This window comes from Camelus bactrianus, chromosome 15 (genome assembly GCF_048773025.1).
Source record: "Camelus bactrianus isolate YW-2024 breed Bactrian camel chromosome 15, ASM4877302v1, whole genome shotgun sequence".
In the NCBI taxonomy this organism is placed as follows: Eukaryota; Metazoa; Chordata; class Mammalia; order Artiodactyla; family Camelidae; genus Camelus; species Camelus bactrianus.
The window spans coordinates 35,306,709-35,320,586 of NC_133553.1; the positions used below are offsets into that span (position 1 = coordinate 35,306,709).

The 13,878-nt window shown below is 37.2% G+C and overlaps 1 protein-coding gene across 16 annotated transcripts in view; it reads right to left on the bottom strand.

Moving 5' to 3' along the window:
- SRD5A2 (steroid 5 alpha-reductase 2) overlaps positions 1 to 13,878 on the bottom strand; it is an 87,238-nt gene that overhangs the window by 20,571 nt on the left and 52,789 nt on the right. For 5 of the 16 annotated variants that reach the window (XM_074378679.1, XM_074378680.1, XM_074378678.1 and 2 more), the window contains one exon: positions 2,558 to 2,647. The exons of the other annotated variants lie outside the window; for them this stretch is intronic. In XM_074378679.1, coding sequence (XP_074234780.1) covers positions 2,558 to 2,647 — 90 coding nt within the window. The remainder of the gene's footprint in view (positions 1 to 2,557; positions 2,648 to 13,878) is intronic. 16 annotated transcript variants of the gene reach the window in all.

Below are 13,878 nucleotides of genomic sequence, written 5' to 3' on the forward strand. Positions count from 1 at the left end.
CAAAAGTCACACACCATCACTTTGCCACACTGTATTTGCTAGAAGCAAGTCACAAATTCTGGGCCCCATTGAAAGAGAGGGGAATCGGGTACCATCTTTTCAAGAGGAAGTCAAGTCAAAAAATTTGTGGACATATTTTTTAACTACCACAATGACCTTGGCAACTTAACTCCTCTGAACTTCAGTTCCCCACTGATAAAAGGAGTGTAATAATGGTACCAACTTCAGAAGGTTGTTGAAAGAATTAAATAGCATAATTGAATGTAGAACTTATTAGAACTTAATGACTAAGTGTTCCTTTCTTTCCCCAAGCAAGGAAGTAGTATATCATTAGAATTTCTCTGTATAAAGCTGAGGGCTTGCCTAAGACCAATGGTGAAAATGGTCTTTGTGCCCTATGGTCTGCTCGTATCATATCCTCTGTGGGACCTACTTCCACTGCTTCTCTCTTCCCCCTAGGTTCTCAGGATCCCAGACATGCATGACACAGACATGCATGACACAGACATGCATGGTCACACCCCAAAAGGTTTATTTTTCTTAGAAATCTTCCAGTCTTCAAATCATTTCTTTTCAGTTCTTTTATTAAAACTGACAACTCTCTTGGTCCAATTCCTCAGGATGCTCTACTCCTGTTATCTTCTAAGTGATACCTAAAACCTATAGGCAATGATCTTTCAGAAATGGAGTTATCACCTGTTGTGAGTACATTTGCAACTGACTTTAGAGGACTAGGAAAGAGACTCAAGTTACACCAAAATATAAGATTGAAGATAAACACTATCCCCTGAAAGAATGCTGGGCCTGTCCCTAATTCATGCTTCACATAAATACTTAAACCAAATAGTAATCGGATGGCACTCAAACCACCTAACATCAGCTCCACTGTGAAAATGAGAATTGTGAACATGGAGTTGTGAACATGGAGAATAGAGAACATTTCATAACTAGAGAAACCTGGAAAGAGGAGAACTCTAAATAGTTTTTTCAATGTGAAGTCCCCTGTGGCAATGGGTAACCCCATGGAGCATGAAGGCCCTGCATGAACGACAGGAGAAGTACTGAGAAAAGCATCCTAAAATAGATGTGCAAGGACATAGAGATCGTTTTTCTCAAGGTCTTAATGGTTGTCTTGCATATAGCAACAAAAGTCATCGCACAAGGGACTTCTTTGGCTCATCCCCTGCAAGACAGTCAATGAAGAGTAGTCAACGATGCAAGATTCCATGTTACATTTCCGTGGGATTTATTTGCATTTTTTACCTGGCTCTCTGTAGACATATTGCTTTAAACCAAAGAAAACACTTGAATGGTAGGAATTTCAGATATGTTTAAGGGCCACAGAAAACTTGCAGGGGCAAATGGTTCTTTGGTACCAATCAGATTGTGTTAGGTAGGCTTATTCTGTTCATGGACTCTGGTGCTCTGTGGTCCTGATAAGAAGACATCTATCATGTGTGTGTGTGACAGAGAGAGAGAGAGAGAGAGAGAGAGAGAGAGAGAGAGAGAGAGAGAGAGGGAGAGAGAGAGAGAGAGAGGGAGAGAGAGGGAGAGAGAGGGAGAGAGAGGGAGAGAGAGGGAGGGAGAGGGAGAGGGAGAGAGGGAGAGAGAGGGAGGGAGAGAGAGGGAGAGGGAGAGAGGGAGAGAGAGAGAGAGACTTCTGGGCCAGTGAAGAACATAAAGCTCATAGAAGTGTGGTAATTTTCCTAATGCCACACAGCTAAAAGGGGGCAGCAGAGATGGTATTTAAATGAGGATCTTCTGCTACAAAACAACTGACTCATTTCCAATTAGAAAGGATAACAGAGATCAAAATATACAATTGGAAAAAAAAATCCCACATGCCCTTCCAAAGAATCCATGTTTGAATTTCATTATTTTAGTCTGAGGATCTTTCTGCATCTCTGGTAGTCATTTGTTGTATTTGTCACCCAGTATCATTCTTCCTTCTTATGGTAACTACCCTGGTTCTCCACCAGTAACCCCCCCCCCTTCCTATCTTAGTCCATGAAAAGGTTCAACCTCTCCAGGCTCCTCAATCAGAACAAGTTTAACCCTGTTACACTGATTGTTTCAGAGATGGGCGTATGACCCAACAAACCCTAGTAAGGTTTTGCTTATGTTTTTTCTAGAACTGTTCTCTTCCACATGCCTTGGATCTGAGAGGATATATGCTCTTAGATGCTACAGTTGTCTTGCTACCACCAAAGGATACCCTTTCTGAAAACAGAGCCAGTAAAAGAAGCAGAGCCAAGAGCTGGAGAGAGACACAAGGTCCTGATGGTATCTTTGGAACCACTACATCAAACTGGACCTGAAGTCAGAATTTTCCAGCCATGAGAGTTAATAAATTCAGGTTTTATTTAAATCTGCTTCAGTTGATTTTTCTGTCACTTGGAAATGAAAAAAGTCCTGATTAATGCACCATCATACTGTTCTCTTTTGAAATAAGCATCAAATTTTTCCAAGTTTAAAGCCAGAATTGGTGAAGGTTTTGAGTTGCATTTAATCATAAAATAGAGTTTTCCCAAAATTATTTTCTTGGAGCAGAACTCACCAAGAGGTCTTTCCTTGTTGGATCCTCTGTGTATGCCAAAGGGCACTGAGCCAACCAGTCCTCTGAGCCCATGGCCCACTTCTCTGAGTTCTTCTCAAGAAATAACAAACACTGTCAATAAACAGTCACTTGTCTGTATACTTAGATGATACCTGTCATTGTAAATAATGGTTTTGGACATATTAGAGAGTGGGAAGTACAGGCCAAATGCAAAGGTGACTAAACACAGAGTAAGTGGTGCATCCCATCCAAGCTTACATTTTATTATGGATCTTGTATTGTGGTTTGAATGGTGCCCCCACTCCAAGATATGTTTATTCCCTAATCCCCAGAACTTTCAAATATTACTATATTATAGCAAAAGAGTGAATATTCTTGTAAGATAAAAGATGAGATTAAATTAAGGATCTTGAGAGGACGAGGTAATCCTGGATAATCTGGGTAGACCCTAAATGAAATCACATGTATCCTTATACAAGAAAGGAGCAGAAGAAGAAAAGACATACAGAGAAAAAGGTAATATGAAGACACAGCATAGACATGCAACCACAAGCCAAGGAATGTAGACAGCTACCAGAAGCTGGACAAGGTGAGGAACAGATTTTCCTTTAGAGCTTCCAGAGGGAACAGAGCCCTGCTGACATCTTGATTTCAGACTCTGGCCTCCAGAATGATGAGAGAAAAAACATCTGTTGTTTTAAGCCACCCAGTTTGTGGTAATTTATTATAGCAGCTACAGGGAACTAATACACCTTGTTAGAGTAATATTAGGCCATTGAAATTAATTTCAGTTCAGTTATCCAGTAAAAGAACTGCCAGGAAAGGACCATATACAGTTAATATTTATATAGTGCTTACTATGCTCCAGGCAATGTTCTAAGCACTTTGCACATATTAACTTATTTAATCTTTATAGTAACCCTAGGAGACAGGTATTAGTATAATTATCCCCACTGTACAGATAAGGAAACTGAGGCACAGCGACATTAAATTAGCCCAAATTGACACAGCTATGAAATATCACAGCTGGGACTCAAGCCCAGGTGGAGCTATTTCCAGAGTTTATGCTCTTGAGCACTTTGCTCCATTGTAGTCATTGTGAAAAATAACAATAAAAAGTCAGCTGCATGTGCATTGTCTACATCAGAGGCTCCCAATTCTGGATGCATATTCAAATCACCTTAGGGGCTTCAGGGATGCTAAAGGGGAAGAGGTATACTGAAGAAAAATTAATCAGAATGTTAGGCATAGGATCCTGAGCATCTGCAGCACTTAGAGACACCCTGGATGACTCTAATGTGCAGCCAGGGTGAAAACCACTGAGATCATAACCTCCAATGGCAAACTGAACTAACTTTTTCAAGCTGACATTGACCAGATGTTTTGGTCTCTCCAAAGGCTATGCCCACACAGAGAAATTAGACTGCCACATCAAGTATTTTTTAAAAGGGGGCTCAATTCAATAAAACCACATTTTTTTCCTGCAATAGAGTGGTTGATCATTTTCTACTAAGGGCTGTACCATGGGAAAAATTCAATGCAAAGTTTTCCCCAAAGGTCCCTGGGACTTCCTTCCATCTTTCTCTGATGCCCTGGAAGTGAGAACAGACAAGTCCCATTGACAACCCCTTGCAGATGTCATCTGGTGCGAATTATCTGGTGGTCATAATCCAGTAGATATATTAAAATTGTGAAGAACACTGACATGATTAGCTCATGAAGACCTAAAATACAGTATACCATTTTAAAGTTTCCTGTTTATATACATATTTTTTATCTTCATATTTGTGTCCTGCTAGTATTGGGAGACCCTGGAACTGCTCACTTACTCAATTTTCCTCTGTCTTCCTGCCTCTACATCAAAGTAGAAGTTCAGTCTGAGCACCCAATGAATTACCAAGGTTTTAAGAAATTTTGAGGATTCCTCTGAGTGACAGAAAGAGTAATCATCACTGAGGTACAACCTCCTACAAGAGACAGGCTACAGACCACTGACCTCATTTATTTGTGGGGTTTATTTGCTTATTTATTTATTTACTTATATCCTAGAAGATCAAAATCTTAGTAAACAAATAGAGCCAGATCAACCTATTTGCCTGATTAATAAGATAAATTTGAGTAACTAGTTTACCTTTTCTTTTTTGTTAAGTTGATTGATTTGGGGTGGGTTTTTGCCTTGTATAGATACACTTGCTCAGCCACTCATATTAAATGGTCATGACCAAATTTATAAGTTGTAAGTGGCAACAAGCGGTGGTTTTCAGCTTGAAGTACAAAGTTGAGCAAGGTGACCAAGGTAAGCTAAGGACAAGGCATGTTCAACTGTTGGATACAAATGTGTCATTTCTCTAAGCTGCAGTTTTGTCTCTTCTATTTCTCATTGTTTGCAAAAACAAAGTTGTGATTTTCTAATTCTTGCTGTTTGGCTTTATACTGCAGCCCCATTTTACAGGGTTCTGATGTCATTTGGAAACAAGCAACTCTTCACAGCTATCTAAGGCCTAGATATTGCCATCAAACTGAAGACTTCTAAGGAGTTTCCACTTTCATTTAAATATTGTCCTGGGACTCAGCAGCCCTGAACAAAGGTGCATCCACCTCAGTGCATCTCCCTCCCACATTTCCATTCCATTGTTCACTTTGACAAGAAAAGAAAAGGCGTTTTCTGAGGTCTCTGTGGCAGAATTTACTACGTGAAAGTTTCAGGCCTGTCATTTGTAAGCATTGGCTGGTATTTCCCACACTCTATTCCCTATGCTGCAGCCTTAGGGCCACCTTGCCAGCCAAAGCTACATGGAGACAAGAGGACACATGGAGAGAAAGCCACCATTCTCCCATCTTGCTTAACTCTCCACAAGTTTAGAAACTTGTAACACAGGACCCAAAGGTCACTGCACATTAAGCTTGAGAATGGAAAAAGCAATAAAACAAAGAAGATTCTTACACACAATGTATGTCTCCTCAAAATTCATATGTTGCGATCTAATTCCCATTATGATGGTTTTTGGAGATGTGGCCTTTTGAAGGTAATTAAGTCATGAGGATAGAACATTCATGAATGGGATTAGTGTCCTTATACGGAGAGGCCAGAGAGCTAGCTCATTCTCTCCTCACCATGTGAGGATACAACAAGAAGTCAGCCATCTGTAACCCAGAAGAGGGACATCACCAGAAATAGACCTTGCTGGCACCATGATCTCAGACTTCCAGACTCGAGAACTGTGAGAAGTAAAATTCTGTTGTTGATACACCATCCAGTTTATGGTGTTTTGTTATAGACTGAGCTGTCTAAGAGACATTCCAGACAAACTGGTGGAAAGTTTAGAAACACAAACCAATGGACTTAGGCATAACACTGAGTACAGAGACTACCAACGTCAAGTCAACCAGTATTGTAGATAATCAATCAGCAAAGATAAAAGCTAAAGCCCATTGGAGGGATGTCTGCTTCCAGTCAAGATGGAGAAACAGGAACTGGATTTACCCTCCATGCTGGAAAATGAAAATATAAACAAGACAAATTACATGAAATATTGGACGTAAGCAATAAAAGACAAGAATCACTTATAGACAAGAAAAAAATGATGTGAGCCTTATAAATAACCCAGTTTACTGCTTTGAGAAAATTTCTCTTCCCAGGAAAGGGGATTCCAGACAGAAGCTAGAGTTAAGAAGCTAGAGTTTCCTGAGTTAAGGAAACAGAACTGAAATTCCAGGAATCAAGACATCTAGAATTCTTAGGTCAGAGTACTGAAGTGGAGGGAGATGCAGAGTCCTGCAGAGGGTCCTTCTCAAGTATTCAGTAGAATATTAATTAATGCAGTTGTATGAGAAAAGGACTACTCAAAAAGATTAAAAGGACCAGTGCCCAGTGCTCATACATGGTCAGGAACTGAGCCCTTTCCCACCAGCCAGATAGAAAAATTCATACTACATGGGACATTGAGTAGAGTACTCAGAAAGGCTTAGCTCAGGAGGGGATTAATTTGCCCCTGCACTAGCACTCTTCTACGAGCACCTAACAAATCAGATCAAGAGCTAAAAGGGTCAAATTATTTCCAAGTAACTTCACTGCACCCCAGAACAAAGCTCAAGAATATTTATAGGAATACAAAAATATCCAACAGCCAGCAAGGTACAATGTCTGACAATCCAATCAAAGATCACCAGTCATGCAAAGAAGCAGGAAAACACTGCTTATAATGAGAATAATAATCAATCAAAACTGACACAGAAATTATATAAATGTTAGAATTAGCAGACAATGACATTAAAACAGCTATTATGACTGTATTTCATATGTACATAAAATTAAGTAGAGACATGGAAGATAGAAAAAAAAGACCAAAATCAAACTTCTAGAGATGAAAACTACAATGTCTGAGATGAAAATACCCCAGGATAGGATTAACAATAGATAAAACATCACAAAAGAAAAGATTATAAACTTGAAGACACAGCAATAGAAACTATCCAAAAGAAACACACTGAAAAAAAAAAATAAAAACAAGAAAGAAGTGTCAGTGATCTGCAAGACAATTTCACATACATGTGGGTCTCAAAGATATATAATTGAAGACCCTGAATAATAGGAGAGAGAAGGGGGGAAATTAAGAATAATGTACAAAAGTTGTCCAAATTTAATTAAAACTTTAAACCCACAGATCCAAGAAGTTTAAAGAACCCCAGCATAAGAAACATGAAGAAATCTGCACCAAGGAATATACTGATCAAATTGCTCAAAACCAGTCATAAGGAGAAAATATTAAAAGCAGCCAGATAAAAAGAGTTATGTACAGAGGAACAAAGACAAGAAGGGCAGCAGCTTTCTTTCTGAAAACAATGCAAGCGAGATGACAGTGGAGCAACATCTTTAAAGTACTAAAAGAAAATAGCTGTCAATCTAGAATACTATATTTAGAATTCTATATCCTCAGAAACAAAGGAGACATAAAGACATTTTCAGATATTCAAAATATGAAAAAACTGTCCTAAAAATTGACATTCTTCAGGCAAAAGAAAAAATAATACCAATAGAAATAAAGATCAACCCCCATCCAAAGTAAAGAGCATCAGAAATGGCAAATACACACTTTTTTATAATTTCAATCTCTTTAAAAGATAGTTGACTGTTCAAACAAAAATAACATCAATATGTTGAAGCTTCTTAGAGCATGTGTATAAATAAAACAAATAACAATAGCATAAAGGAGAAATGGAATTACATTATTTCATATCTGTACACTATACATGAAGTGGTATATTATCACTTGAAAGTAAACAGTGATAAATTTAAGGTACATGCTTTAAAGTTTTAATCAAACTAACAAAAGTTATTGTTAATAATAAAAAACATAAAATGGAATAAAATAGCACTATATCCAAAAGATGGACGATAAAGAGGAAATGGGAACAAATAAGAGAGACAAATAGGAACAAATAGCAACTTGATAGATTTAAATCAAACTACATAAATAATACCATTAGATATAAGCATTCTAACACTCCCAGTTAAAAAGCAGAGATTGTCAGTATTGACAAAAAGCAAGACTCAACCATATGCTACATTCAAGAAACATACACTGAATTTAAACACAGAGATAGATGGAAAGTAAAATGGTGAAAAAATTATACCATGTCAACCCTTATAAAAAGAAAGCCATAGTGACTATATTAATATTATACAAAAGTAGATTCCAGAACAAAGAATATTACCAGGAATAAACGTAATGATAATAAAGGAATAATGATAAAAGAGTCGATTCATCAAGGACATAACAATTCTAAATGTTTACACATCAGAGTTTATGCATCTTTTTATCTGTTATGTAACAGAGCTTCAAAATACATGAAGCAAAAACTGACAGAACTGTAAGGAAAAATAGGCAAGTCCACAATTTTAATCAGACATATTGATACTCCTCTCTCAACAATTACAGAAAAAGTAGACAAAATCAGCAAGACACAGAAGATTTGAAAAGCACTATCAACCAAATTAGCCTACGGACATTTTCAGAACACTCCTTTCAGCAGAATATACATTCTTTTCAAGGTTACAGAGAACACTTACCAAGATAGACCAAATTCTGGGCCATAAAACAGGTTTTAATTCAACAAGTAAAAGGATTTAAATCATACAAAGTATGTTCTCTGTCCATAATGGAATTAAATTAGAAATTAATAACAAAATATCTGGAAAATTCCTAAACATTTGGAAACCAAACAGCACCCTTCCAAATAGCCCATGGATCAAAGAAGACATCACAAGAGAAATAGCAATATTTTGAAATGAATTAAAAATAAAAACAACATATTAGAATTTGTGAGATGCCATAAGCAGTATTTTGTGTGAAACTTATAGCAATCAATGCCAAATCAGAAAAAGGAGGTCAATCTATAACCTCAGTTTCTGCCTTAAGAAACTAGAAAAAGGAGAGTAAATTAAACCCAACCCAAAGAGGAAGAGGAAGTAATAAATATCAAGTCAGAAAACAAATAGGAAACAGCGAAATCAATAGAGAAATCCAATGAAACTAAAATCTAGTTCCTTGAAAAGATCAATGAAGTTCATAAAACTCTAGCTAGACAGATTAGGGGAAGAAATAAGAAGACATAAATTACCATTACCAAAAGTAAGACAGGAACATCCCCACGGATTCTACAGATGTTAAAAAGATGTTTGCATATTGATACTTTACCAGGTAACATGGTTGCATTTTCAGGGGTCTTCAACATCATAACTCAAAGGATCAATATGAAAGACAATTTCAGAAGTTAATGATGTCATAGTGGATTAGTGGAGGAAATCTTACACATTAATGGTGACTTTTCCTTTAAAGCAACCCCTACTTGTAGAAATGTCTTGATCTCTGTTGGTATTTAATTGCATGGTCAGTTTGCAAGGTAACTTTTTAAATCTTGTAACATCAGTATTATTTGTTCTATTAGTGGGAGTTATACCGTTAAACACTTTGTAAATACTACATAAAATCTGCAACCCCAAAGTATTAGCTATTCATATCACTTTATATTCTAATCATTATCAGTATTAATTCATACATGTTGATGTGGACTTTTTGAGAACAATTTATTGTGTACTATTTTTTCACTAAGTGACTTTATATCTTTATTTCTGTCACAGATATAGTCCAAGAGACTAATACTTTTGAAGTATATATAATATTGAATCATATTTATTACATCAGCCCTTAGTAATGGAGCATTTAAGTAACTTTCAGTGTTCTACAGTTGCAAATAGTAACACTATAAATTTGTGTTAATCAATTTCTTTCTTTTGGACTACTTCCCTTGGGTGTTTCCCCCAAATTAAATTCCTGGGGGAAAAAAAGTGAATAGTTTTTCAGCTATTGTTAAACATTGTCAGATTAGCTTCACAGAAAGTTTGAATAATTCTGTGACACAGGGCCACACATACATACAATTTTTTCATAGGCCTACTTATAGTTTTTTTTTTTTAGCTTTATTGAGGTATAATTAACAATCAACTGTGCATATTTAAAGTGTGCAATTTGATAAATTTTATGATATCAAAATAGTGAACATGTAAATCTCCTCCTAAAGTTTGCTCATATCCTCCATAATCCCATCCTGTCCCTCCCTTTGTCCCCAGAAAAGAACTGATGTACTTCATGTACCATATGTTAGTTTGAATTTCATAGAATTTTATATAAATGGAATCATAAAGTACGTACTCTTTTTTGCTTGGCTCCTTTACCCAGAATAATTATTTTAAGTTTTATCCACTGTTGGTAGCTCACATCAATAGTTCATTCATTTTTTTTGCTAAGTAGTATTCTACTATGTTTATACCACAGTTTGTTTACACATTCACTTGCTGATGAACATCTGAGCTGTTTCTAGTTTTTGGCTACCACAAATAAGGCTGCTAAAACCATTTGTATACAAATCTTTGTATGGACATGTGCTTTTATTTTGCTTGGAAAAATAGCTAGCAATGGAATGGGTAGGTCACACGGTAGATTTATGTTTAACTTTTTAAGAGACTGTCAAAACATTTTCCAAAGTGGTTGCCATTTTACATTCCCTTCAACAATGTATAAGAGTGCTAGTTCTTCCACATCCTCACCAGAACTTAGTCTGGTCAGTCTTTGTAATTTTAGCCACTCTAGTGGATGCACACTGGTATCCCATTGTAGTTTAATCAGCATTTCCCTAATGACTAATGGTGTTGAGCATGTTTTCACATTCTATTTTCTTTAGCAAAGTATCTGTTTATATCATGAGGTACAGGAGCAATTTCATTAGAGAAAGAAAAGTACTTTCAACAAATGATATTGGAACAACTGGATACCCATATGCAAAAAAAAAAAAAGAACTTTGATTCACATTTCTAACCCTATGTAAAAATTAACTCAAAATGGATCATAAACATAAATGTTAAACCCCAAACTATAAATTTTCTGTAAGAAAATATAAGAAAAAACCCATGTGACCTAAGATTAGGCAAAGATTTTTTAGATCTATTTGAATGAAAACAAATAGAAAAATTAGACTTCATCAAAATTTAAAAACCTCTGCTTTTCAAAAGACACAGTTAAGAGAATGAAAAAGACAAGCCACACAGACTGGGAAAAATATTTGCAAATCATGTATCTGGTAAAGAACTTGAATTCAGAATATTTACAGAACTTTCAAAATTCAATAATAAGAAAACAAAAAACTCAATACTCTAGTATTTAGATCTATTTATCAGATAGGTAACTTGGGCAAGTAAAGAACATTCACTGAGAAACTGATGTGAGACCAAGTACTGCCGTTAAAAGAGAACAGAGAGGCAAGAGAGAGAGTCTATACACAGAAAAGGATCTGGAGATTTTTCATGGTCAAGTAGGAAAAATGTCAAAGGAAAATTGCCTTATTCTCTTCACAGTAACTTTTAGATTAGCCTTGACAATATGAAGCAAGTATAATGGAAGAATTTTGAAAATGGCCCAGACCTGATTAAAAGTTTGGATGGTAGGACCAGATATTATGTTACAGAGACAAAAGATATTTGGTATTAAAAAGAGGAAAGGTATTCTAAGACATAGTACATATGTTGCACAGGGCAATTTTAAGTCATAGATCACCAAACAGGCCTTCTTCCCTGACTGAACACCTCATTCTCACCCACAAATCTGGGAATAGACCATCCTTTGAGGACCAGCTCAAGCGCTTGCCCATCACTCCCACTTGTTCCCTCCAATCACTGAAATCAGACAGAGTGCAATCACTTGTGAAATTGCATTAATAATAACAGCAATTGTCTCCAGGACAAAATGAGATAGCTGATGTAAAATACGTAACATAATTATTCCTGGAACACCCGGAGCCCAATAAATATTGGTCTCCCCTTCCCTTATTCTCCTTCCATAACCAAATGGAAGGCAAATTGCACTACTGGCCCCAGTTCAGAGGGTTTTAAAATTTAGAGCTCCTAGGATGAACTGAGCCTCCTTAAAGGCTGCTGGGTTGAGCGCAGCAACTTTTTAAATAACTTGAGTCCAGACTTTGATATCCCCTTTGCCATTTGTGGCAAGGAGTCAGAAAGCAGAATGGGAAGTGTCCCAGGTTCAGAACCAAGTTGCCAGGCTCTGGCAAAAATCAACAGGTAGACAACTTTCACAGTCTTATCTAATAACAGAAAACATTTATGTTCCCCCTCCTGCTTGCTGAAGGCCCTTCATTTGAGCCTTTCCACTCTCCTTCACTCATCCCTCCTCAGGAAAGGAGACGTGAACTACCTGATTGGTAAATTTGAAAGCAGGACCTCTCGAGGGGTGTGTGCAGCTCAGTCCTTCTCTCATTCTGCTGTCTTTTCCCAACAGGCACCAGAGGGAAAGGCCTGCAGTATTCAGCCATCACTGTTGCTGAGTACTTTTTGAGGGACAGTGTTAGGATCCAAAATGTCAGTCCTGTGCTCCAAACTAGCTTTACCACTAATAAGGGTGGTAATTTTTCTCTAGTGGCCTAATTCCTGGGTCTGTGTCTCAGCTGGTTATGAATCTGGATGGGGAAGAAGGGTGCCATTTATTGGGCTCCCTCAAAACCCACCCACTCATCTGCTCAAACACAGACAGGCACCAGAGACCTTAGCATGTTCAGAGTCATGACCGTGGCCCCTCTTAGGTCCACATGTCCCTTAATTAGCATTTTCCCGCCTGTCCTGGGCCTCACACTGACATTGCCACCACCAAACTTTCACACCAGTGTCAAGCACACTATGGTGGGGTTTTCTGCCTGCCTCCTGGAGGGCAAGCACCAGCTAGTGAATTGCTTTTGTGTGCTCCCAAGGGACCCAGCACAGTTCTGAGCATGTGGAACTCTGATAAAGACCTAGGTTCAGGGACTCTGCCCCTTCCTCCCTTGTGACCTCATACACATCACTTCACCAATTTGGATTACTGTTTCCTTATCTTGTTTGTGCTTTTTAAGTGACATTAAGTTAGATTTAAAATGAGAAAGAAGTTAGTCCTTTCTTCAATGTGGTAAAAGTGGTCAAGATGTCTAATGCTTGTTTACATTGTTGGCAAACATGGCTGTATACTTTTCAGATGTGTTCATGATGTCATCCTATCTAGAATGTAAACTCCAAGACTCCTACTATTTCCTATAAAGTTTCAAATAAAAGGACTTGGAACTCAGGAATTCTTAGAAAATTAGGTTTACTACTGAATTCCTATTTAAATGTAGCAGAATTCTTCTAGAATATGCTCACTGCTTTGCTATAGGATTTAACAAAATTTTATAATAGAATTACCAGGGTGCTGAATTGAAAGATAATGCAGTTCATGGTTTTCTTAAGGAGGGGGCTAGCAAACTATGACCCACAGGCAAATACACCCAATGGCCTATTTTTATAAATAAAGTTTTATTGGAACATTACCACACTCATTGGTCTACATATTGTCTGTGGCTGTTTTCATGCTACAAAGAGGAGTATGTTAAGTATAGTTAAGTAACTATGACAGAGACTGTATGACTACAGAGTCTAAAATAGTTACTATCTTGCTTTTTTTACTGTTTGCTGACCCCCATTTTAAAGAATCCTTCAGTTAATCTTAATTGACCCAAATTATGCCTCATGAATGTCCTTAACACATGATTAAGTGACCACAAGAATTCAGTTTATTCTGCCTGGGCCTTTCTTCTCAATGTATAAGGGGAGAGTTTTGTCTAGATGGTTTCCAATGTCTGCATTAATCATCATTCTGATTCTCAGCCAATGAGCAATTTCCTTCATGAGGTTTATTTATTTCTGATTATCTGAGACATCTACAACTCTTAAGAGATTGGGGAAG